The sequence below is a fragment of the Gallus gallus genome, chromosome 1, assembly GCF_016699485.2.
Source record: "Gallus gallus isolate bGalGal1 chromosome 1, bGalGal1.mat.broiler.GRCg7b, whole genome shotgun sequence".
In the NCBI taxonomy this organism is placed as follows: domain Eukaryota; kingdom Metazoa; phylum Chordata; class Aves; order Galliformes; family Phasianidae; genus Gallus; species Gallus gallus.
In genome coordinates this window covers 76,029,753-76,056,144 of record NC_052532.1, presented here as the reverse complement: position 1 = coordinate 76,056,144, position 26,392 = coordinate 76,029,753, and the positions used below count along the sequence as shown (strand labels likewise).

Genomic DNA, 26,392 nt, shown 5'->3' with positions numbered 1-26,392 from the left:
ACATTACACAGCACTCCTTGTCCAGGAAACCAACACACCTCACACAGCTAGCTTTCTGCTCCCATTGAAGCTCCACATAAAAAAATAAGCCTAGTATTTATCTCCAGGCTCTTTGTGGAGTTGGTCTCAGTTTTCTGCAGCAGCTTGTATTCTAGATTGAATCTGACTGTCCCTGGAAGATATGAAGCTGTGGAGCAGGAGCAATGCCAGCCCTCAGAAGTTAGCCTTTGGAGTTCAAAACACAGCCAAGAAAGCATTTTCCTGTGAATATCACAATGACCACTAAAGTGTTGTGAATGGAGGGTAAAACTCATTTCTTCCATCAGCCATTGTCAGCTGCTTTTTCAGTATCATGTACCAACAAAATTAATTGTCTGCTTAAGTAGCAGAGCAGCCATGAGCTCTCATGGGAGTCACAGTAATAACCTGTGCTGGACTTTCCCCTGCTGGGTTGCACATGCTATAAAAACCCACAGAGATAGATACAGATATTCTCTGCCAATACAACATTGCAACAGAGAATCACAGAACAACCATAAGGTTAAAGATGGAAGGGTCCTGTAGTGGGCATTTGGTCCAACCACCCTGCTCAACTGGAGCCACCTAGAATAGTTTGCCTAGGAAGATATCCAGATGGCTTTTGACAGTCTCCAACAAGGGAACTCTACAATCTCTCTGGCAACATGTGCCAGAGCTGCATCACCCACACAGTAAATATATGCTTCCTGATATTTAGATGGAACTTATTGTGTTACAGTTTGTGCCATTTGGTAATTGTCCTGGCACTGGACACCACTGAAAAGAGCTTGTCTCTGTCCTCTTTGTATCCTCCCTTCAGAAGGAGTATCAGCTCTCTTGACCTGCTGGCAATAATTTGCCTAATGTAGCCAAAAAGACTAGACTTTGTACCACTGACCACTACCCAGCAGTGTGGCCATTCAGGCAGTTTTCTATTCACTTCATTGTCTACTCATCTAGCTCATGCTTAAACAGTTTCTCTATGAGGATCTTATGGGAGGCATTGTCAAAGGCGTTACTGAAGTCCAAGAAGACAATGTTCACTGCTCCACCCTCAAACATCAGGCTGGTGCTTTCACTGTAGAAGCTGCTAATGATGGTCAGGCAAGACTTTTCCTTGCTGAATTCATGCTGACTACTCCTGACAATTTTCTTCTCCTTCACGTGTCCAGAAATGGTTTCCTGCCATAGCTGTTCCACCACCTTCCCAGGGATTAAAGTGAGTAGTTTCCTGGGCTCTCCTTTCTCTTCTGAAAATAACACTGACATTTACTTTCCTCCAGCCTTTGGACAATTTTCCCAGTTGCCCTAATCAAGTAAGATTATAGTGAGTAGTTTCACAATAAGATCTGTCAGCTCCCTCAGCATGTCTTGCATCCCACAGCAGCTCCCACAGTGCTCAGCACATACTTGCTCCATACGTTGCAACTCCCTTCACTGTACATATATGGCAGTTAAAAAGACATGACACTCCATAGTGTCAGCCACACAGAGCTATACAAATTATGTATTCTTTTGTCTCTTCTTTGGTTGCAGCAACCACACTTATTCTCTCACATTTAGTTATAGCATCCGACAAGAATCCTACCTTATTTCTGAAACACATGGAGACACTGAAGACAGCAGAATCTGCGATGGTTTTCCCATTAGGGAAGATAACATAAACAATAAGTGTTGAAGTTGGAGCATAGACTGAACTGAAGGTAACAGGGATGGAGAAGAAGCCTTTCAGCACTAGATGGAGGAGAGAGGGAACAAGAGAAGTAAATTCAGTAATGGAAAGGGACTCTGATCAGCTTTTGTCCTTCTGTACATGTCTGTTTAATTCCTTTCCTCAGCTATTTCAGGACCACAGAGATTTCTGAAGACCACTGAAACCAATTAGCACATCTCTAGATCTAGTATTCAAGACCTGCAAAAGATGTACTGGTTCTGTTTATTGCCTTAAGGAGATGAAATAATTATTTGGAGTTCAAGATTAGCTATACAAAGAATGAGAGTCTCAGGTATCTTTCAAAGCCTCCCATCACAAAATATCTCCCATCTTATCATCAAAGAGGTTGTATTTGCCTCAAAACACATATAATTTAGATTATAACTATGTTAAAGATAAAAAACAACAGTCAATCAACAGTCAACAACCATCACAATGATAAGATGTGGCATCCTACCTACTCAAAGGTTATTTGTAGGCACAATTGCAACACAAAGCAAGAGAGTTTTGATAGAGGGAAAAGTTATATTTTCATGTCCTTTGAAAGGTCAATAAAGGGAGACTTCTTTGAAAATGAAGGCAACAGCATATGAGCCTGCAGGTCAAGTGATGTTGAGGATTGTTCTCTTCGCACCAAACAAAAGGGAAATGTGAAAGCTAGAGATACAAGCTGTGTGGACATGATAGAAGAAGGATGAGCAAGCTCTAAATTGCAGAGAGGCTTATACCACATGTCCAGATAGAAATGGACGCCACAGAACATTGAATGTTTACTAGACATATAACAGGGGAGTGCACTTACTTCTTGGCAGCCCAACCCAAACAGTTTTCTGACCTGCATGGACTATTCCACTTTTCCCCGTGACCTAAGAAAGAATACAAAAAGGGAAGGGAATGCCAGTCATGTAGTCTTTGAGACCACTATGCAGACCAGTGTATTCCCGAGACTGGAGGTTAAATAGGGTATGTAAGGGCAATAGGAGCTTTACTCACACTCAGGTAACATGAAAAGTTCAAGGGATTTGCTGGAGGATAGATATGGTCAATACCTGTCCTGCATCTGTGCAGAGCCCAAAATAAAGGTGCTGCCTTTCATGCTGCTACTGCAGTCCCGGAATTAAAACCAGGATCCAGCCCCATAATGGCTAGATGAGCTACCTGGCAAAGTGCCAAGCCAAAGCTATGCAGTATCAAGGTTGAACCTGTGGAGGATTCTGATATCGTGTCTTGAGACATCACTACCAGCACTTCTCCAAAAACTCACAAGGTAGGAGAAAATTACACGCTTGGGCCCATGTTCCAGGTCTTCCTGGTAAATTCTGAAGTCCACCTGGATAGCCTGCTTTTTACCACAGGGCATCATTTCTGGCACATGGACAATACTGAGAAAACTCCTGCTGGTGCTGTAGAATGGACGTATGAAATGAGAGGCTCTCATGTAATTCAAATCAACTGTCCCTGGCTCTCTATCCATATCTTGATGCAGGACACTTGCCTGGTAAGAGAGAGAAAGAAAAAAAAGAAAAAAAAAAAACAACCACAAAACACACACAACGGATTATTTCTTTAGTTAAGCAAGTCAGCTGCAGATCAATCCAGCTGTTGCATGTTAGAAAGCTCAGGCTACTCCTTAACAACACTATCACACACATCTCTGTGTGAAGAGTTCATGAGGAAAGCTGTTGGGATTCAGAGAATAAGCATCAAGATCCACAACATGCTGAGGTGTTTTGAGTTGGAATTTTAGTCCCTCAGAAAGGAACGGGGGACATGTCTTTGGGGCAGTACTCACTGAGAAGCATGTTTACCCCTTGCTTTCATAGGCAATGATATAGAATTTTCCTCACTTACCTCCAGGGAGACTGAGGTGCTGTTCCAAGCAGTTGTGTTTAGGCTAAACGAAGCTGTTCCAGTGTCCCCAGTGAGGTACTTTTGCTGAAACTGCTGCTCACCAAAACTTACTACAAGGAGGACTTTTTTGTACTTCAGCATCTTGCCTTTGTAGTCAATGACTTTGATCTGAGAATACCATGGTGAGTCATAGAAGCATAGAAGACTGTTCAGTGGACAGAATCTCCTCCAAGCCAGTAGCAGTATTTATGCAGTATTTAACAGCAAGGTCACCCTTCCAGTCCCTAACAACTCTGCTACCAGTAACCTCCCATTATCACATATACTACCCTGTTGATTCATCTGTGCCATTTAGGCACAGACAAAATCCCAATACTCTTTACCCCGTCATTGCAAAAGGCCTCCTGGCTGCTGAAATTCCCAGTGCTTGGGTTTACATCCCTCAGTGCGTGCCCCCATAGCTGCTACTACTCAAGGTTTATTTGGCAAATGAAGGTCTTGGGTGTTTTTCTCACTTTTGAATATTCAAGCCCTTGCTAGAGGTGGGGTTGGAAAAGCAGACTCTGTGAAAGCACTGCTCATGCTCTCTTCTCCAAAAGACCATAACTGGGAATTACCTTCCCTCTGTACATCTCTCCAGCGTGATAGTAAGAATTCACATCATCAAACAAGGCCATTCCACCAATCTTGGAGATGAGTAATTTATGGGAAGCATTGACCTGTATCTCTGAATGAAAGCAGTAAGACAGAAACATAAGGGAGGAAAACAGGGAAACCAAGCACCTGTCAGCAATTTGCCTGTAGAATAACCCACTGGTAATACTGATGTACTTGTGCATATATATTTCATACCAAGATGACTTATCCAAGGCTCTGGGTATCTGGTTTCCTTCACATTATCTTCTATCCCTTAGAAAGGTCCCTAAGCTTTACCATGTGAGATTAGACCACAGACACTCTGAGTGTCATGCCTTCAGGAATCTGTGGCTCTGCCAATATCCATGAGGTTAGATGGCAGGCCTCAATGGGCTGAAAAACCTCAAAGCTCTTGCGAGTCTGAAAGTCTGTGGCATTCTTACTATGATTATTGTATCTTCACATGCCTCTTCCCAGAGATATTTCCAGAATTACCTGTGCCATCCTCCAACAGTGAGGCCTCTGCAACTATGCTGTCCCGATAGTACCTCAAGTCTTGGCTGAAGGATAGTGTCACATTTGTGAAGAAGCAACCCATATTGTCTGTCTGAAATCCCAGAGAGAGGAAAACAGGTCTGACCAAGGCATTTATGTAAGAAGTTACCAAATGGGGCAGAAACAGCAGTGCAGGACTCAAATAAGATGAAAGACCAGATGAAAGACATCTAGGTCCAGGGAAGGTGTAAAACATAACAGAGAAAGTAAGACCTAAGGCAGGAAACAGAAAATGAGAAAGGGTAAGGATGAGGTGTGAAGGCTAAAGGAATACACAAATGTGGCACTCCAATAGTCTTGAGATCTTGTTATTTTGGGGCTTAGCTGCTGTCTGTGGCTGCAGAATTGATCCTTTTCTTTCTTTCTTTTTCTTTTTTTTTTTCCCTACAAATCAAGTGGCAAGAGAGAAGGTCCGAGCAGGCTGCACAAAGTATATGACATTCATGGCTTTCAGCATGGCAAAGTCTCAGCTCCTGCAGTGTCATGTGGGTCTGTGAGATAGGGACTTCTCACCAGCTCTTATGTCTGACAAAGGAATCTGCATCACTAGCATGTTGCCCATGTAAGAGGAAGACTTCTTCAGAGAAGTGCCCTCTCTTCTATGGGTTTGATCTTCTAGATGCTATTATATATTTAATTAGAGAAGACCCATTCAATAGGAAAACAAGGCAGGGTACAGATAGCAGTCAAGACTGTGGAGCAGGCATTTGATATACACAATGTAATAGCAGATAACAGTTAGTAAGAGGTAGCACCAGCAGACTTGTAATCAAGTAGCCAAAACCAAGTTGTGACACCACTACTGTTTCAGCTAACACTCCAGCAGCCTTGAGTTAGCCTGGGGCTCACCAGAACTGTCACTGAATAGTTTTCAGCTCCTGCTAAGCAGTTCACCTGGTTGTAGAATTCCTGACAGAGATCAGGTTTCGAAGCACTGGGCAAGAACTGAGATATCTTCTGACAAAGACTCACATAAACCATCCCCTGGACAGCTTTCCCATAGGTGTATCTGTTTAGGAAAGCAAGGGAAAAAAGAGATATTCACACAAAGTGTGGAAACACTAGTGCTTGCTTTGTGTAGCCTAGATATACTTATTGATGGCTACTCACAATATATCACAAACATGGCAGCAGTGCAGGCCCAAGAGACCTGATCCACTTAATAAGGTCAAGCTAGAACACTGCAATGATATAAGATAAAGAGCCCTGTAATAAAATTAGTGTTAGGCTACTCTATTCTGGAAAATCAAATTACAAGAAGAATAATTTTAGGAATGTTTTGTTTTGCATCAAGGTTCAAAGACATACCATGGAATATTCTGGCCTGCTGTAACTGAAGTGCAGTAAATTTCCTGAGTCTCATGATACCTGAACTGAGATGTACTTGTCTCTGGTCAAAATTTAGCACAGGGCCCACTTCTCCAAGTAGAACCCTTACCTGCCACATACCCGAAGTGGAAAAGTTTTATCTAGTGCATAAATCTTCACTGGTGCCTCAAAGATCACTTCAAATTTTGGCAGCACTGTAAGGAAAAAGAAAAATCAGACAACTGTAGGAAACACTGGCCAAGGACAGCCTTTCCAGAGAATCAACATGAAGACAGACTGTGCTGGCATAAGAGACAGGAAATTGAGAAGAAAGGAATTTAGAACATGAAAGGGAATACTTCCATTATTTCTTTAACAAATTTGAAACTAGTCCCTGGTTCCTTTCCAAATTAAAGTCCAAACATGCTAGGGGATTTTCAGGTTGGATGTTATGAAAAACTTCTCCAAAATAGTGGTTGAGCACTGGAACAGGATGTCCAGGGAGGTGGTGAAGTCACTGTTCCTGGAGGTGTTGAAGAAAAGCGTAGGTGTGGCACTGAGAGGCATGGGTTAGTGGGAAATCTTGGTGGTAGGTGGACAGTTGGACTAGATGATCTTAAAGGTCTTTTCCAACCTTAATGATTCTATAATTCTATAATAATTCTATAGTTCTCTGTCCATATCCCTCAACTTCAGACAGCTATTTGCAGTAACTTCCCAGCAGAGTTAATTAGGGAATGATAAAATAAATGGCACTGGACTTCATATTCTCTTGAAAAGCCCACCCTAGTGACCTTATTTTGTCTGATACAGCCATCTACAGGAATCAGCTGTGTCAAAGGTCTAGGGCCTTGCACAGAGTTGCTTCTACATGATGACTGAAGGTCCCAAAGCAATCCCTCTCCTGGGCATCAGCTCAGACTCTTTTCTATGATGTTATTACTTTCTTCATTTGCTCACAGGATGGTTATCATGAAATAAAAAGTCAGATTCCTAGAATAGAGAGCAAAGGCATCTCTGCACTTCATACATATCCCCCATGCACTCATACCATACTCCTCAACGGTGAAGCTGTCATATATTTTCCTGTTGGTTACATTGATGACATATGTCCCCAGCAGAGGCTCATCACTTAGCTGGAAAGACAGATCTGCAATGCCTTCTTGGGGCACCACATTCAGCCACTGCTCTATCCGGTTGTTCTTGGGGTCCTACACGCATATGAAAGAAAGAAGCAATTGTTATAGCATCACAGTGATCCACAGTCCATAGAAAACCATCTTCAAGATTTCAGTGCTAGTTAGAAAGATAGCTAAGGGACAAGGTTTGGCATAGTATGGTCAAGAAATTCTGAAGATAATATAGCACAACATTCTGCTGTCAGCAACTGAATCCCCTTTTACACTTCTCTAAATGCTGATCACAAGGAAAGATCCTTTACAGTTCTAACATGTTAACATAAAGGTCTAAAATGATCTGTCTATAGTTTTGTACTTCAGGAGCAGCTCAGATTTCCATTCCAGTAACTGAGAGCATAACATCAGGTGCAAAAACAGGCACAGAGGTTGTATGTAGTATATTAGATTAAGTAATCTTGATGTTCTACCATTCTACTTACACATCCATAAAATCTACCATGAACTGTAAATGAATAGCCCAGTGAAATGGCTGCCATCAACATTAATGTAACATCAGATTTCAGCATCACTCACCTGGAGAAACACGGAAATCTGGGAGGGAAAGAAAAGTGAAAACATTAAAAGAGAGAAATAAGTGCCAGCAACACATACAAGGTACTTCAGATGCAGAGCCTTTTGCGGAGGGTGTGAAAATAGTGACTTGGAAATTTAGAGCACTGACAAACAATGTAAGTAACACAGATGTCACCAAAAAGAAGAAATACAGTGTGGATTCATTACAGTAAGGTCTGGAAAGAGAGAGACAGGAAAAATTCAATCTGAAGGTCACCTAGCACATGCTAACTATTTCCTGACAGAGTTCTCTATCAGGAAAACTCACTGCTAAAACCAATATAGATTTGGCTCATCTGCAATATCTCAAAGGAGTCATAGAGGTACATGATCTTGTAGCTTGGGAGGAACCTCTGGAGGTCATCTAGCCCAATGCCCTGGCTAAAGTTTATCTCATTAGAACAGATTGCTCACAGCCTTCTCTTGTTAAGTGCTGAACATCTCCAAGGAAAAAAAATGCCTTCTCTGAGTACCTGATTTAATATCTGATAATCTTCAAAATGAAAGAGTTTTTTCTTAATGTCTCATCAGACATTCCAACTTCCAAACTACTCACTCCTCATACAACAACATCACCATGTAAATCAGTATTGTGCTTGAAGAACTATTTTACCAAGAGGAGCAAGAACATCTTTCCCATCTTCCTAAGTTACTTGCCCAGCTACCTGAGTTACTATTCTCCTATGGACATTCATCAGAATGAATGCAGGGGACAAGGAGCAGTTAGAATTTTAGCAAATAAGCAGAGGAGAAAGGAAGTAGGATTAATGCATGGAACAGGGATCTCTTCCATGGACCGCAGGGCTGACATACCGAATCATTAAATGCAATGAAGTCCTCATCCAGAGTCACAATACGAAATTTCACTGAAAGCAAGGAAATCAGGGAATATATTTGTCACATCTCAATCCTTCCCTGCAGACCCATACTCCTTCTGTCTCCTCAGGTCCTGTCTCCACTGTACACATCTGATAACATTTACGTGGACATTCTCCCATGTAAGATAGCATGGGTAATAACCTACTGTCTCCTGCAGCTACACAGTCACCACAGGCTGGACATCACAGACACTGAAAATATCATTTCAATATGAGATGTCTTCTCAAAAACTTCTGCTAGGGTCTTCCAGGATTTTCAAGCAATTGCAGTCTTTTCATATGATTTTACCAGAAAAAAGCCTAGGACCTATGCTTGCTCTCATATGCAGCTCTCACCTGTTTGCCCTGGTTTATAGATGGGCTTGTCCATTTGAATGAAGGTGCCACTGTTTGCCTTGTGGATCAGGACATTTTTCTTCTCCTCAATATTGACCCCTTGACCTGTAATAATCAGTCTGACAGTGGCAATCTCCTCTGTGCCATCAGCTGGAGGTGCAACCTGTACAAAGAAAGAAGAGAATGCAGCCACCAAGTAATATTACTTCTGGGGGCCCTTAGCAGGAATTGACAGTAAAGTGTAAATGAAAAAGCTAACCAGTTACTCTCCACCTTTGCCAGGGCATCCCTTTCTATATCTGGATTCGGATGGTATTGTGATCTCACTCAGTCCTACACTCAACCAGGAGGCTTTGCATACCATGAAATCCATAATTTTTCCCACTGCCTAAGGAACTTCATCTCTGGAGAAAGGGAGTGTCAGGAAAACAAGAAAATGCCAGAAATGTGGGAGATGGCAACATAGCTTCAAATGCTGGGCTTTCAAGACTATGTAACATGTATAAGTAAGAAAGCCAGATCAGAATGCCAGAGCTAACCACAGGGTCTTCCTGGCTTGTGCAACAAAAGACCACAGCAGCCTCAGAGCAGAATACAGTATATAATAGAAGGGATATTACTTAAGTGTGACTGTCTTATCATAGATCTTAGCCAAATTCTCACCAACAATGAAATGAATGAGCTGTAAGATGCTGTTTAGAAATAACAAGCATATCCACTTCCATTCAACCACTGATCAGTAGCTCATGAGAGCTGAGCTGCTTCCTGATTGCAGGTCCTACAGAAACTGTAGACTATGTTGTGCAAACCACCATTTCCTCAAGCTTTACCCATGGAGCTGCGTGAGTCTTTCAGAGAATCATAGAATGGTTTGGACTGGAAGAGACCTTAATGATCATCTAGTTCCAATCCCCCTGCCATGGGAAGGGTTGCCGCTCACTAGATCAGATTGCCCAGGGATCCATCAAGCCTGGAAGAAGGGCTAAAGCTGCTTAATCTGGTCTGGAATAGAGGAGAAGGAAACAAGTAGTGTGGTAGTTTTTAACAAGTGTCACTTCAAATGAAAAGTTAGATTCATACGGGCAATTCAGTGCTGACCAAGAGATACTGTCCTGGGCTTCACATCTGTAGGAACAATCTACTCTCATTCCTAGCAGGCTCACTCCAAGGTAAAGTAGAGCCTCTCCTTGTCAGCACTGACTTTTAAAATTCCTGGTTCTACAGTTTCTGAAGAGATGGCATTTGCCTAGGGTGGCTCACCCAGAACTTAGTGCACATGAAAGTCTTCTCCTTTTGGATGTTTTTTTGCACTAAGAGATCATGTCCTGCAAAGCGCTCCAGGACCAGCTTTACTTGAATCTTTGCTTCATAACAGGTGATATGTAGGCAGGCAACTTGAATGGATGGGTAGCGGAGATGTGCAGGGATCACCACCAAGTAATGTCTGGGACAGAGGAAAGAAGACATCAGAGGTTACATCAGGTTGAAGGTTCAGGGAGAAAACATACCTGGGCATAAGGTCTCATCCTGGTAGACCCCCAAAGAAGATGATTCATACTTTAACTCACAGCCATGAGAGACAATATGAATGACTGCTGCCTTTTGGAGTGATTTGACAAAGTAGGAAGAATAGCTGATGATGTGGAATTCAGCCAGCCTACCTAGAGTGCTGGAGACTGAAGGAAACTGAAACAAAAATTCAGCATCACTCACAGTTGGTGAAAAGAAGCTGCAGTGTGGAACAGAAGGCTCAGAAAGATGGATGTCATCATCTTGAGGGCTCTGCCTGTCCAGTCTCCAAACAATCTTTCTCTGAAATCACCACGTTTCTTTTCAGGGGCTAACTTCTTTCTAGGACAGCCTGAAGGGAGATTTGGATCTAGGGAGGAGCTAGCTTCTCTCCACCTCTTTCTCTCTCCAGAGATTATATCGATTCAGCAGTAGAAATAGGCGTACTCTGCCAAGTATTCCTTAGCCAATAGCAGATGCTTTGGCTGTCATGCACCACTTTGGAACATTTCCCCCAACCCTGCAAGGCCACCTTGGAGATATTTGACCAAATGGGCATTTCATAGAAATAAATAAATAAATAAGCCACAGAACTTCATTGATCAGTGACCCAGGACAGGTCCTGATCACCTGTGACTTATGTACCTTTGTTTCAGCTGGAGATGGATTGCTGCTGTGCAGCCAACAGCAAGAACTCACCCCTGCACACCCTAGGCAGTGCTGTCCTTCAGAATAGGGGCTTAGTAGCTCTGAATCAATTTGTGAACATGTGTATCTCCACAGGCTGTTTAGCTTGAGAACATGGAGCAATTCCTTGCCTGTACTTGAAGAAGCACTGTATCAACACCACTATCAGCCATCAACTACTAATTAGCTTAGTGACTTTGCCTTTTCTCTTTCTGCACATAAGTAAAATGAATACAATGAAACAGAGATCTCCACTAGCTTTTCTGCAACATCCATTTGCAGTAGCACCAACAGCAAGGAGAGTGTCTCAGGAACTAGTACAAGTTCGTCAGTGTTCATAGCTAGCTTTGAAGGGCTAAAGTGTCTCTATGTCATATGATTTTGCTCTGTTTTTGAACACATTAATCACTTTAGAACTCAGGGATTAAACAAGGGGGCTGTTTTATAGCACCAATGACAACCTCTACAGAATAGTAGACAATTGTGCTGCTTAACCAACCAACCTTAACCAGTGCTTAACTTCCAGAAGAGTACTTTCACAACGTAAAGTGTCTGTTGTGAGTGGTATAAGGATTGCATTAAATCATGAACTACATCTCTGGCTTGTTTGAGACAACATTAAGTAGGTTGAGCTAAAATGTAACAGGAACAGTTCTTATATTACAGACAGCTGTGGTTCTGTGCCTGGAAATATTTCCCAGCAACGTTAAATAATGCTGATGCAGCATAATCTTTACATACGTAGGTTCTAACATGACATTACTTAAGCAGGCAGTTGGGAGATTTTTGTCTGGCAAAATCAGGCTTTTCAGATTTCCAGCTTATCTGGGATACCTGTTCCCAAGCCTCTCGATACTCTTTTTCCAGCTGAGGTTTGACTGATTCCATTTGACTGATCTCCATCTTATTCTGCCTCTACCTAAGAGCAACTGTGCATCATGTGGGCTATCTGTTATGCACAGAAGCAGTTGGTGCTAGTACTGTCTTAGTCTCAGGTGTATTTCATGGCTCATCTGGACTTTTGCCAGTTAGCTTCATCAGTTCTCTCAGCGGATTTCAGAAATCAGCTTCAGTCAGCCTAAATCAGTGCTAGGCTCCTAGGCAAGAAAGACTTTCATCTTTTCTGTTTCAATGGACTCATTCTCCCCATCCTTGTGAAGGAAGGTCATGCCACTGAGAACAGCAGACAAAATTTTAAATCACCCTTTGGCTAAAATCTGGCATTTTCATAGAGAAAACACCAGTCAGGTCTGCCACAAAACAATAAATCATAGCCAGAGAGGGTCAGATGTTGGCAGACTTCTGACAAGAGCTGTCCAAAAGCCAGCTTTCTGACCCTGCCCCACCATGTTCCTCCTACAGTGTTTGCCCAGGTGCATTCTCTGTTCCTTTCTTGACTTAAGCAAACCCGGCTCTTGGTCACAGCAACATACATTTGAAGGACATGTATTGAAGGCAGTGACTGACATCTGCACAGGTGTCACAGACCTGACAAAAGTCTCTGAAATGCAAAGAGTAAAGCAAGATTGTGCACAGTTTCTAGTTCTGGAAAGGATCTATCCTTCATGAAAATAAACTATATTCATCTGGAGCAAGGGACATACATAGTGGTAACACAAAACCAGATACCTGCCCTCCATAGATTATTAGAATAAAAAATGGAAAGGAAGAGCAGAAAGTTAGTAAAGGCCACTCATGATCAAGGAAGAAAACTCATGATTCAGAATAAGGACTAGGTGCGATGGTACCTTGGAAATCACTCCAATGAATTGATCTAATTAATTTAATATAATATTAGTATTAATAATAATTAATATGATTACTTTAATAAAATATAGAGGCAATAATATTTATGCTCTCTATGAGAAGAGCACTGGGAAAGCACTGATGTCTGCATGCCACTTTAACAGGAGACTGAGCAGAGAAGAGAAACTTATCATCGACCCATTCCTGGAAAGATTCAAGGCTAGCTTGTATGGGACTTAGAGCAACTGTGAAAGATGTTCCTGCCCATGGTAAGAGGATTTGGAACTAAACCTTTCAGGTCCCTTCCAACTGAAATCATTCTATGAATTTGATTATATCATTTTCTTTAGAGAACTACATCTGTTACAGGGCCAGTACTGTAAAATCAGCTATCAAAGAAAATGAATCACTCTTCAGTTTCTGTACTCTTCCATTGTTGCATCCTTTTATTTGCAACCACAAACATAATGATCCAGATCACTGACATTCCAAGCTCACTTCTTACATACACACACCATCTATACGTACAGTGTAGCATCTTCTTTGAAGACATAGGAATTTGATAGTGTTGTATTCTGACAGTGAAATATACTTTTGCATTAAGAATTTTTCACAATCCTTGTAGGGTTTGTAAAACCTCTGAGGCCACAGGCCATGTTTACGCAGCCTGACTAGGGAGTCCTCAGAAGAATTTGTCTCTAAAACTGAGGTGGAGCACCACACCCACTTTCTGCTGTTTTGTCAGTAGAATTTGTCCACTACATGAAGGCCAGGCATGGAACTGAGAACACACCTGGACAAACAAATCAAAAGGAGCAGAAATTGGCAGGGTCAGAAAGCCTGAAGGTAACATGCAGTAAGTTGTTCTATGCTTCTCTCAGTGCTTGGCTTCTATACTCAGACCGTCCAAAGTACTGCAGTTTGAAGACAAATGCAAAAGCACTACTACTTAAGTAGTACTTTTCACTACTTAAAGGGAGCTTATAACAAAATGGAGAGCAACATTTTACATGGGCAGTCACTCCCACTGTGGGAGACATCCCAAAGTTGTCACTGTCTGAAATTTAAGATGTTGACTTTTAATTCTCTAACGGTATCAGAGACACTGACTTGAACTTGCTTCTCTCCTGAGCCCCTGAAAAGAAACCAGATCCCAGGATAGAGGAAGAAGGGTGCCCATTAAAATAATAATAATAGTAAAGTAAAAGAAAAAAGAAAAAAAAACCCTGAGGAGAAATACTGATATTTAGATTACCTGTACAGCTTACACCTGTGTTTTTTCAAGATTTACAATGCCAAAGAGAAGACAGACAAACTACATAGACCTTGAAGAAACAGATGCATTGTGGTGGTTTCACATTGGTAGGTAGCTAAGCTCCACCACAGCACACTCTCACTCTCATTCTCACTCCCTCTCCTCAGAAAGACAGGAAAAATACAGTGGGAAAAAAGGTCATACGTGGGGGTAAGGAGAGGAAGATCATTTAACAGTTACCGTCATGGACAAAATAGACTCAAGCATAAGTGAGATTAATGCAATGCCTATTGCTAATAGACTAGAGCAGTGAGAACTAAAAGCAAGCTAAGAATATTCCCTCTCCCCCACCACTCTTTTCCACTTCCTCCCCTTGAGCAGCACAGAGGAATGGGAAATGAGGGTGCAGTCAGCTCTGGCCAGCAAGAGCTGGCTCTATCTGATGTGGGGCAACTGATGGGCTTTGCTCACAAGGGCCATCCCTGAAGCTCCCCCCCCCTACCAAAACCATTCCACATAAGGACAATACAGGGATAAACAAGAAAAAAAAAAGAAAAAGGATCTTCCTTGGAGCTGCACAGTGACTCAGAAACTGGGTCCAAGAAGACAACTCCAATGCTCAGGGTCAAACAGACATTTCCTCTAGTAATATTTACCTCTCACAGACTGGAGTACTGGGTCCCAAGGAGTCCCCAAATCACACACAGCAAATTAAGTTGGACTCACTCTGGAACAGGTCTCACATCTGGGGCTTATGGGGCTGACTGACTTGCTTTACCAGTGGATTTCCTGGTGAGAGGAAAAGATGTGACTGATCCTGAAATTGTCATGGTCAGACTCACAAGGCAGCTTAGCACTTAAAACAAATGGACGGAGGAAAAGAAGAGGTCATGGCAGACCAGCTTATTTGTCAGAGGTAGACATCGGGAGGATTACAACTGTTAAGAAGAGTTTTGGTCAACTTCTTCCAAGCTCAAGATTGGTGCAGCCTAAGAGTAAAAAATCAAGCAAAAATAGCAGGAGATTTGCATGCATGAGCAAGGAGTTCTTGGATAAACTCAAGTAGAAGAAGAAAGTTTACAAAATGTGGAAAAATGTCCTGGTCACTTGGGAGGAATATAGCAATACTGTCAGAGCCTGCAGGGACACAATGAGGAAAGCTAAGGCACATTTAGAAATAAACCTGGCATGAGAGGTCAAGAACAAGTATGGCTTTTTTTAAGTATGTCAACAGAAAAAGGAGGACGAGGAAAGATATTGTTCTGCTGTTTAATGAGGTGGGTGCCCTGTTAACAGGGTATGCTGAGAAGATGGAGATGATGAATACCTTCTTTGCTTCAGTCTTTACTGATACAACTGAAAAATCACAGGAAATCCCAGACCCTGGAGGTAAGAGAGTCTGGAGAAAATACGGTTTACCGTTGGTTGAGCAGGAGCTGATCAGAGGTTGTCTAAGCAAAATGGACACATATCCTTGGGTCCTGATGGATGCACCCATGAGTGCTGAGGAAGCTGGCAGAAGTGACTGCCAGACTGCTCTCTATCATCTTTGAAAGGTCTTGGAGAATGTCCAGTCCTGAAGACTGGATGATAGCCAATGTCACTCCAGTCTTCATAAAGGGCAAGAAGGAGGATCCGGGCAACAGCAGTCAGCCTCACCTCTGTCCCTGGAAAGGTGATGGAACAACTTATCCCAGGTGTCATCTCCAAGCAATTGGAAGAAAAGATCATCAATAGTAATCAACATTTACCAAGTGGAAATCATGCTCAGCCAACATGGTAGCCTTCTATTATGTCATCACTGGCTGGGTAGATGAGGGAAGAGCAGTGGATGTTGTGTACCTTGACTTCAGCAAGGCTTTTGACACTGTCTCCCAGACCATCCTTGTAATGAAACTTAGTAAGTGTGGAGTACATGAGAGGACAGTAGATAAAGTGAGAACTGGCTGAGTGGTAGAGCTCAGAGGGTTGTGATGAACAGCATAGAGTCTGGTTGAAGGCCTGTAACTAGCGGTGTTCCCCACAGGTCAGTACAGGGCCCAGTCTTACTCAACATCTTTATCAGTAATCTGGATGAAGGGATAGAGTCCATCTTCAGCAAAAACTGCAACACAGGAAAAAAATCTTTACTGTAAGGATGACAAAGCAGTGGAACAAGCTGTCCAGAAAGGTTGTGGAGTTTCTCTGGAAATATTTAGGAACCATCGGGGTGCTTTCCTGTGCAACCTACCATAGGGAACCTGCTTTAGATGAGGGGAGGGAGAGGGAGAAGTTGGACTTTATTATCTCCAGAGGTCCCTTCCAACACCTACAATTATGTGATTCTCTAAACAAACAAACAAATAAATAAAGTACAAAATCCACTGGCTTCTTTATCTTGCTATTAGACAAAATTTTCAGTCCCATGTTTTCCCTGCATTAGAGATTTTAAAACTAAAACAAATAAAACATATTAGAAAAGGAAGACTGCATTTTCTTACATTGTCTCTTCTTGGTATGTCGCTTCAGCCATTCCCTCAATTTTTCTTTTTCACCCTCTATCTTTTCTTCATTTCTTCCTCCAGTCTTTCCTGAGGTCTTTTCATTTGAGTTGAGGAGGCTCATGACTCCACATGGTGGCCTTCTGTTCCAATTGTTATCATTGCTAACAGCAGAGCACCTGATCAATCAGGCTGATTGTTTCAGAACTTTGTATTCGCTGCAGGAAGCAAGCTAGCAGGCACAAGTCTGTCGTCCAAAACAGAGACTTTCAGTAAGAGAAGAACTCCTAAAGATCTAATTGATTCCTTGTTAGTGTTTTAACTTGGAGAAAAAAATACTTGCATATGATCTAATTGCTATCACAGAAACATAGCGGGACCAACTGCTTATGCTAACTGGAATACTATGACTGAGGGCTACAAGCTTTTTAGAAGACATAGGCAGGTGCAGAAGGGGAGTTACTCTCTATGTTAAGAGGTGGATAGACTCTGAATAGTCATGATAAAGTTGAGACCTTGTGCCCAGATAAGTTGTGGGTGCCCCATCCCTGGAGGCACTCAAGGCCAGGTTGGATTGGGAGCTGATTTAGTGTTTGGCAACCCTGCTTGCAGCAGGGGGGTTGGAGCTGGATGGACTTTTAGTTCCAACTCCCAACTTGGTGTTGTCTGCAAACTTACTAAGAGTGCACTCAGTCCCCTTGTCAAGATTGTTAATAAAGATGTTAAATAGAAGCAGCCCCAATACCGAGCCCTGGGTGACACCACACATGACTGGCCGCAAACTGGATTTAACTCCATGGACCACAACTCCTTGGGCCTGGCCATCCAGCCAGTGTTTCACCCATCAGAGCATACGCCTATCCAAACCATGGGCAGCCAGCTTCTCCATGAGAGTGTTGTGGGGGACAGTGACAAAGGCTTTACTGAAGTCCAGGTAGACTACATCAACAGCCTTACCTTCATCCATTAAGCAGGTCACCTTGTCATAGAATGAAATCAGGTTTGTCAGACAGGATCTACCATTCACAAACCCATGCTGACTGGGCCCGATCTCCTGGTTGACCCTTTAGCGGTCCATGATGGCTCCTGAGATTATCCATTCCATGACCTTCCCCAGCACCGAGGTGAGACTGATAGGTCTGTAGCTACCAGGATCATCTTTCTGGCCCTTTTTGAAGATAGGCATCACATTTGCCAGCCTCCAGTCTGCTGGGACATCTCTGGTTAACCAGGACTGCCGAAGGATGATGGAGAGTGGCTTGGCAACTACATTCACCAACTCCCTCAGCACTCTAGGGTGCAATCCATCTGGTCCCATGAACTGTCTTTCCTCCTTCTCCTGCTGCCTTGCTGACTATCACTGCAAGCCAATCATGCTTTTGACGCAAGGCTGATCATCTGGCCCTAGGAACAGCACACACAACATGCCTAGCATGCAGCCAGCATAATCCATGTGACCCACAGCAGCAGGCTCCAAAATGGAGAAGGTGGCCCTGTGTCCAGCATCAAGGCATACAAGCATATTTCCTGCAGTTGAAGAAAGAACTCTTCCATCCCCTCCTTTATTGGGTTGCTCATAGTAGACACTGACCACAAAGTTTCCCTTGTTTGTTTGTTCTGTAATCTGTACCCTTAAACTCAACCTGCTGTTCTTCAAAGACAGTTATCAATCATTCTCATTTTTTCTAGATTGCAACACCCACACACCTTTCTTTCCTTATCTGTTCTTTCTGACTAGACATTGACTGCAGTACTCCAATTGTGTGATTCAACCCATCACACTTCTGTGATAACAGAAAGTACTTCTGACAGTGTGGTCTTTTAGTATTGTGTGCGCTTCTGGGCCTCACTATACAAAAAGGACATTAAGGTCCCTGAAAGCATCCAGAGAAGGGCAACAAAGCTGATAAAAGGGTTGGAAGGCATGTCTTGTGAGGAGAGAATGGATACTCAGGATGCCCAATCTGGAAAAGGCTGAGAGGCAAAAACCTTGCTCTCAGCAACTACTTGAGGAGGGGAATTAGAGGGAGGTGCTGGGCTCTCTGCTCCTGGGAACCAATGGCAGGACAGCAATGGCACAGAACTGCACATGGGGAGGGTTAGACTGGATATATGGAAACATTTCTTTCTCATGAGGGTGTTCAAACACTCAAACAGGCTTCCTAGTGAAGTGGTTCATACCCTATGCCTCTCAGGGGAACCAATGGACAGTTTATTCCTTAAGAAACCTCTGCTTTTTGGACTAGAGAAATGTGACTAATAAAGTTGTTCCTACAGGCAAATACGCCCTCTTTACACATGATGGCCCAGCAGTTATTGTTACTGAAGGGATTACCTAGTGAGATCCAAAAATCATGATTGGAATTTTGGGTTCTGAGAAAGCCTGAGGTTTAGTCCGCACATCTAGTAAGCATACGGTGTGTTTGCATATATGCACACTATGTAAAATGTATTTCTTAGATAGGATATCTGTTAACTTCAAGCAAAACTATAGTACCTCTTGTAAAAGTCAGTTCTCTCCATAATAGGAAGCTGTTTTCCGTTTGTTTTGTTTTCTTTTGGCCAGATTTCAACAGTCTTGTGTGATATTTTAAGGGGGATATGCCTTCCTCACACCAAATGTTTCTGCTGAAATATTCCCAAAAATGATTATAAGGAACGGTGCATTGAATTTTACTTCCGGGCAGTCACTCACATTAACATTTCTGGCAGTCACTCAAAACTGAACAAGAACCTAACGAGGTTCAACAAGAACAAGGGCAAGGTGTTGCACTTTGGTCACGGCAATACTAAATAAGAGTACATACTAGGAGAAGAATTCATTGAGACTAGCAGAGAAGGACTTGGGGACTCTGGTGGGCCAAAATCTAGGCATGAGCCAGCAGTGTGTGCTTGAAGGCCAGAAGGCCAATGACATCTTGGGCTGCATCAAAAGAGGGTGGTCAGCAAGGAGAGGAAGGTGACTGTCTCCTACTCGGCTCTTCTAAAGCCCCACCTGGAGAACTGCCTCCACAACAAGAAGAATGTGGACCTGTTGAAGCAGGTCCAATAGAGGGCTGTGAGCATGATCAAAGGGCTGTGGCACCTCTCCTATGAAAAAAGGTTGAGGGACTTGGGCTTCTTTAGCTTGAACAAGAGACAGCTCTAGGAGGACCTCACTGAGACCTTCCAGTACCTGAAGGGAGCTTACAAGCAGGAGGGAGACCCACTTTTTACATGACCTTATAGTGACAGGACAAGGGGGAATGGCTTTAAACTAAAAGAGGGGAGATTTATGTTAGATATTAGGATAAAATTCTTTACTCAGAGAGTGGTGAGGTATTGGAACAGGTTGCCAAGAGAAGCTGTGGATGACCCATTCCACATGCCTCTTCCATGGCAACACTGTCCACAGCAAGGGGTTGGAGCTTGATGATCTTTAAGTTTCCTTCCAACTTAAGCCATTCTATGATTCTATGATTAGGTCTGCAGTTTAGAAACTTGGTGAAGCCTCTCTGCTAGTGCAAACACATTATTTGTACAATCCTGTCATGGTTTTATGATTTTTGGTTATCGGTATTCCATATCATAACATCATGCAGTGTACTGTGTCAGTAAATAGCAAATGCTCTAGTTCTGAGTACTTGTCCAGAAGAGAAGAACTACGCTCCCCAGAAGACTGTTCAAATACTGTTATCATTCCTGCTCAGGGGAACAGTTATAAGGACTGTAGGTCACCTGACCTGAGTCTTTCTTCTTCTCGTCTCGTTGTGCTTGTTTTTGGATCGTCTTGCTACTGCTCCTGACTGCACGCAAGGCTTCAGTATTAGTGTAAGGCCTTTAGCTCTCAGACAATCCTTCTCTCAATTATATTTGATTTTATTAACAATTATATTGAATTATATTGTATTATAGTGTGTTATTGTGCATTCCGATACTATATTTAGTAAATTAGTTTGTTTCTCCTCAGATCGTTGCCGCTGTTTTTTTTAATTATTCTTTTTTTTGGGGGGTGGAGGGGAGGGGGTCCCCTGTTTCCCTTTTCCGGAGGCACAGATTTTGCAAAAAAAAATCCCTCCGCCCCACTAGTCACGGAACCAGGCCAGACCAGCCTGTAAACTGTCAACAAATCCTCATTCAGCAACTTATAAAATCTCCTTTGAGTGTTCTGAAGTGCAGATAGATAGAGCTTCAATATCCAGAAGTAAATACTATTGTTTAGCAAGGTGTTGGCCTTGTCTGCTCTGAACGTTTATTTCTTTACGTTACCATGCACATGGCATATGAACAGAAAACGTCATTCAATTTGCATTCAAAAGCACCACCCTGGAGTACACAAGAATACAGGAGCTTAGCCTGAAAGCGGAGGGTAATTACTAGGCCACAGAAGTGGATAAAAAACAGAACAGTAGGACTGAAATTAAAGCAGGACAAGGAATTGCTGGGAATTTTAAGACACGTCCAGAAGTCAAAAAAGGGAAAAACATACGAAGGTGGGGAACAAAGTAGGGTATGAGAGAGCTCTCAGCCTGGAAACCAGTGGGAGTAGAAAAATGATCACTCTAAGAGGAAATGTCTGAATGTTCAGCTACTGATTTTTGAGCATCTGCAGCTGCACAGGAGTTCCCTGCACAGTAACTTGTTAAGATTTCTGTAGCCACCCACATAAAGGGCAATTTACATACCCAACATGATCTTGTGTTCCACACTTAAAGGATATGGAGTAGAGTGACTTCATTTGTCTCCATTTAATTTTTTTCTCTATAAGCCTAATGCTAATATAACAGACTGTGGCTGAAGAGAATGTGTCATGGGACTTTTTGTTGAAAAATGCTAAGAGATCAACAGGTAGCTCCCTTTTTTCTTACGTGTCTGTAAGTGTTGATCCAGCATACAGTAATGAGCTAACACCCCAGTCTACCCTCCCTACAACCATTTGGTAAGAGTTTGCAGCAGCTCTTTACACTGCTTTGGGGGCCATATTGAGGAAGATCCTGCTTACTTACAGCACAAATTATTTCAATTGGATGTGCAGTCCATTTTGTTAGTCTTTGATCCACATTTTCTATGCTGTTAAAAGAAGGTATATAAAGAAACCTGCTTAAGGATCTTATTCTGGTGAGTTCTGTGCGCTTAGAATATCACTTTAAACTGATGGAACAGTTTTGCTTCATTTGAGCATGATTAAGAACATGAGGAAAAAAATCACTAACAATCAAAGGTGTTAATAAGTCTTTTCATCATGAAAATCTGGCACCAATTTTTTTTTTCTTACTTTTTTTTTTTTTTTTTTAATAAATGTGGGACAATATTTCACTGATTTGATGACAATACTTTGACTGGAAAGACTGACATACAGTTTGTAAGCTGAAATAATGCCAGTAAAAAGTGTCCTTCGTGGTTAAATAACAGACTGAAGAAGAAAATAAAGGTTTAAACAATGATTCTGTCAATTGTAGAAAGACCTGAATGCCTGGATATGGAACATAGGCAACAAAGGCTCAGTCTGAGAAATTGGAATAATATTGTACTGGTATGTGACAAGCAGATAGTGTTGTCAAATGCACCTCTGTTCTATTTTAAAATATATTCAGCTGTTCTGACAATAGCAAACACTCCAGAGTTACTGAAAGTGAAGATTGATTAAGATACTTGCTTTTTGTTTCTGACAACTATTCACATGTAACAGCATTTCAGTTCTGGCAACAAAAAACTTTGCAAGCAGCTTTCTCAAGGGACCTGCAAAACGAGCAGTTTCAGAAGATGTTGTTCAGATGTACTCCACACCATGAGCTGAGGACTGTTGACCTTGATGGAACAGTAATTCCAAATTCTGCAACATACCATTATCTGGGGTAGTAATACTGAATCCTAGTGACTGTATAAACAGAATATTAAAAAAAAAAAAAAACTACTAAAGTTAAGTGGAAAGTAATGCTGTTAGATGAGCACTGTGTTGTATAGTTTTTTCCCAGGATTCCATGCTGTGATGGATGGAAGATGGATACAGACTTTTCAGACAGGCAGAGCAGGAGAGGTGGGGCATAGGGCTGTATGTAATGGAGGGGCTGGACTGTATGGAGCTGTCAGTTGGTTATGATATAGTTGAGAGCCCCTGGGTAAAGACAAAGGACAAGTAAATAAGGCAGAAGTCGCTGTGGGAGTAGACCACTCATCCAGGATGATGATACCAATTAATTATTCTAAAATGAACTAAGAGAGAACTCTAGATTAACTGTCCTTGTTTTAAATTTGCCAGACAGGAATGTCACACAGTCCAGGAGACTCTTAAAACATGTTGATGACAACTTCCTGGTCTAAGGGAGACAGGGAGGAATGGTGCTTTCCTAGACCTGTTGCTTGTGAACAGAGAAAACCTTGTGGTTGAGGTGGCAATTGGTGCCTGTCTTGGCGATAGTGATCGTGATATGGTTGAATTAAAAATCTTTGATGATAGGAGGAAAACTGGCACCAAAACCTGAACCCTGGATACAGTGAGAGCAGGTTTTAGGCTGCTCAGGAAACTAGTTAGCAAAGTCCCCTGGGAAACTCTTTTTGAAGCCATTGGAGTCTAGCAGTGCTGGTTACTTTTTAAGTATCACTTCCAGAGAGGATAGGAACAGGCAATTCCAAAACATCAGAAGCCAAGCAGGCAGAGCAGAAAGATGGTTTGGCTGAACAAGGATTTTCTTCTAGAGCTCAGGCAGAGAAAGGAAGTGTACAGCCTCTGGAAACAAGGTCAGGCAACATGGGAAGACTACATAGATGCTGTTTGCCTTTGCACAGTGAAAAATTGTGTGGCCAAAGTTCAATTAGAGCTGAAGCTGGGCAATACTGTGGAGGACAATAAAAAGGTGGGTTTTTTGTTGTTGTTGTTGTTGGTTTTTGTTTTGTTTTGTTTTTGTTTTTTTAATATGTTAACAACAAAAGTAGGACCAGAGAGAACATCTGTTCATTACTTGGTGAGAATCGTCACTTTACAAACAGGGACATAGACAAAGCAGATACATTTAATGCCTTCTTAGCCTCCATCTTCAGCACTGATGATGGGCTCTGGCACCCCAGGTGCCCCAGGTTGGAGAACTGTGATTGCAGGAACAATCAGTTCCCAGCCAACCTCAAATTTGTGCAGGATTTGCTGCTTCACCTTGATGCATATAAGTCCATGGGACACAATGGGATTCATCCCAGGGTAGCCTTCCAATGACATTGTAAGCCTCTTAATTATTTTTCAGTGGTATTGGAAAACTGAAGAGTTCCCATTTGACTGAAAGCTGGCAAACATTCCTGTTTTCAAGAAGGACAAGAGAGAAGACCCTGCTAATTATAGGCCTGTCGGTTTCATTTCAGTGCCCAGTGAAATTATGGAGAAAATTAATAGTGAGAGTTATTGAGAAACACCTGAAGGACCATGCGGTCATTGGTCATAGCCAACACAGTTTCATGAGCAGAAGGCCCTGTCTAATTAACTTAATTTCCTTTTATGACAAGGTCACCCATCTAGATGACCAAGGGAAGCCAACTGATGTTATCTTTTTGGATTTCAGTAAACCTTTTGATACTGTTTCTCACAATATCCTTTTGGACAAAACATTCAGCATATAGCTAGAATAAAACAACGCGATGGGTGAGCAACTGAGTGATGGGTCAGGCCAAAAGAGTTATAGTAAATGGAGTTACATCAGGCTGGCAGCCAGTCACAAGAAGGGCTCCTCCGGGATCCGTTTTAGGATCTCCTTAATATTTTCATAAATGACTTGGATGTAGGACTAGAAGCTGTTTAGAGCACATTTGCTGATTATACTAAACTTGGAGAAGCCTTGCAGACAGATCTAGACAAATTAGAGAACTGGGCAATCACCAACTGCATGAAGTTAAACAAGAGCACGTGCTCTCTGGTCTCATCTTTGGTCACAAGGAAGTTCACTTCAGACATGGATTTTCTATGGAGTATTTGTGGTAGTATGGATCCACTTAAAAACAATTTTAAATGCATTTCAGGCTGTGCTATGGCTGAAATTAGTAGAATCAACCCTTTTAACAGGATGCAATTCTTAATAGCATTAAACTGATGATTAACATATATCTGCAGACATCATTTGTGGGAAACAAATGACCTTTTTCTCAGACAGTCTGTCAATTGCTCGCACTCCCTGAAGAAATGCACAGCCAGAGAATGTACTTTATTTAGAAAGCTCAGTTCTCAAGACAGATTAACTTTGTAACATAAATTGTTGCATTCTCCTTGCTTGTTTTAGGCTCTCACACAGTCTAAGCTCTTTCACTAAATATTTGTTTTTCAAATGCAGTAAAAGACTCACACAGCAGTCACAATGGTTTTCAGTTCACAAAGAGCTATGTAAAGTTTGGAAAGTGATTTTGATTATAACTCCATGATTTAGAATTGAGGCACTGATGGCCACAGGATTAGTAGGCTTAAATGTACTTTATACAAAAAAAAAAAAAAAAAAAAAAAAAAAAAAAAAAAAAAGTTTCTGTTCTTTCCACTACAGAAAAGATAAGAAAGAACTGCAGATTCTTACTAGAAGACTGGTACTTTTACTAATCTGACTTTACTGATATCTGAAACTGCCTAATGTATGATCAAGTAAACTGCCACAAATATGAAATCTGCTGGATATCCCAAAGGATTGTTTTAATTTCTTATTAACTTATATAATTTTGCAAGTTTTATTATTTGAAAGCTTCTGGATGTTAGAAAGAAAGGTCCTTCACAACTCAGAAATACAAAACCCCAAGCTCTTGAAGGGACAATCTCTACAGCAGTCCTAGAGTATAAGTGACCATCAAAGCCACAAAGATGGCTCATCCAAGGTCCTGGTTCATTCCAAGAGCCTGTGGCATTTCTGATACCACCTCCTTCTTCTGAATCCAGAACAAACTGTTTTGATGGTACATGAAAGTGTAATTGTTAATGGTATGTGGAAGTGTAACAGAGTATGAATAGTGGAATTCTGAAAAAAAAAAAAAAACAGCAAAAGGGTTAAGGAAAAGCAGTGAGTTTGAGATACTAGAGTGATCTGCGCCAGCATGAAAACAAACTCTCTCCACACTGCGCCCCCACCACGGCTCGTAAGCAGAACTCTCAGAGTGAGAGAGGGACTCCTGCTGTAAACAGCATGTTACTTGCAAACGGGGGGTGGGGGAAAGACATTGGAAGCGAGAATAGCCTTCATCTGCAGAGATCTAGGAAACCCAAAATTCCAGTGCTAGAACTGGAAGCTTCCAGAGGGGAGGAGGTGAAACTGAAATATAATCTTAGTAGTTTTTGGAAAGTTTGGAAAGTGAAAAAGGATTGGGAAAGACACAGCTTGAGGAAGGCATGAGATAAGCAAGGTGTAACAGGGATGTCAGGACCCAGAAGAGAGGTGAGGGATCTGGAAACTGAATGAGGAAAAGAGATAGCAAGGAAATTGGGAAGAACAATAGCAGCTGTTACTATTGCAGCACTAGAACAGGGCCCGAAGACCCAGAGATCCCTTCGAGGAAGAAGTATAGGGGCCTGGAAGGACCAATGCAGTACATTGGTATACACATTCATTCTTTTTCAAGGTCTCATAGATATGTGCTAATGTCCCTTTGGGCATGCTCAGGGGTATTCTGGGTAGTCGAGTGCCCACCTACTTCTTCCTCTTTTTTCACTACCGGCTTCATCACTGAAACCTTTG

At 42.0% G+C, this 26,392-nt stretch overlaps 1 protein-coding gene across 9 annotated transcripts in view; it reads right to left on the bottom strand.

Annotated features, from left to right (window-relative positions):
* A2ML1 (alpha-2-macroglobulin-like 1) overlaps nucleotides 1-26,392 on the bottom strand; it is a 49,820-nt gene that overhangs the window by 18,926 nt on the left and 4,502 nt on the right. For 2 of the 9 annotated variants that reach the window (XM_040648232.2, XM_040648241.2), the window contains exons 3-14: nucleotides 9,048-9,210; nucleotides 8,647-8,699; nucleotides 7,795-7,812; nucleotides 7,134-7,293; nucleotides 6,213-6,297; nucleotides 5,669-5,783; nucleotides 4,715-4,826; nucleotides 4,201-4,310; nucleotides 3,584-3,751; nucleotides 2,997-3,227; nucleotides 2,535-2,598; nucleotides 1,607-1,752 (exon numbers count right to left, since the gene is read on the bottom strand). In XM_040648232.2, the coding sequence (XP_040504166.1) occupies nucleotides 1,607-1,752; nucleotides 2,535-2,598; nucleotides 2,997-3,227; nucleotides 3,584-3,751; nucleotides 4,201-4,310; nucleotides 4,715-4,826; nucleotides 5,669-5,783; nucleotides 6,213-6,297; nucleotides 7,134-7,293; nucleotides 7,795-7,812; nucleotides 8,647-8,699; nucleotides 9,048-9,210 (1,425 nt within the window). Of the gene's footprint in view, nucleotides 1-1,606; nucleotides 1,753-2,534; nucleotides 2,599-2,996; nucleotides 3,228-3,583; nucleotides 3,752-4,200; nucleotides 4,311-4,714; nucleotides 4,827-5,668; nucleotides 5,784-6,212; nucleotides 6,298-7,133; nucleotides 7,294-7,794; nucleotides 7,813-8,646; nucleotides 8,700-9,047; nucleotides 9,211-10,307; nucleotides 10,492-10,760; nucleotides 10,840-14,900; nucleotides 15,912-15,995; nucleotides 16,349-16,724; nucleotides 16,972-26,392 lie in introns of those variants that run through there. The other 7 variants (XM_040648242.2, XM_046899066.1, XM_040648262.2 and 4 more) reach the window with 7 other exon arrangements.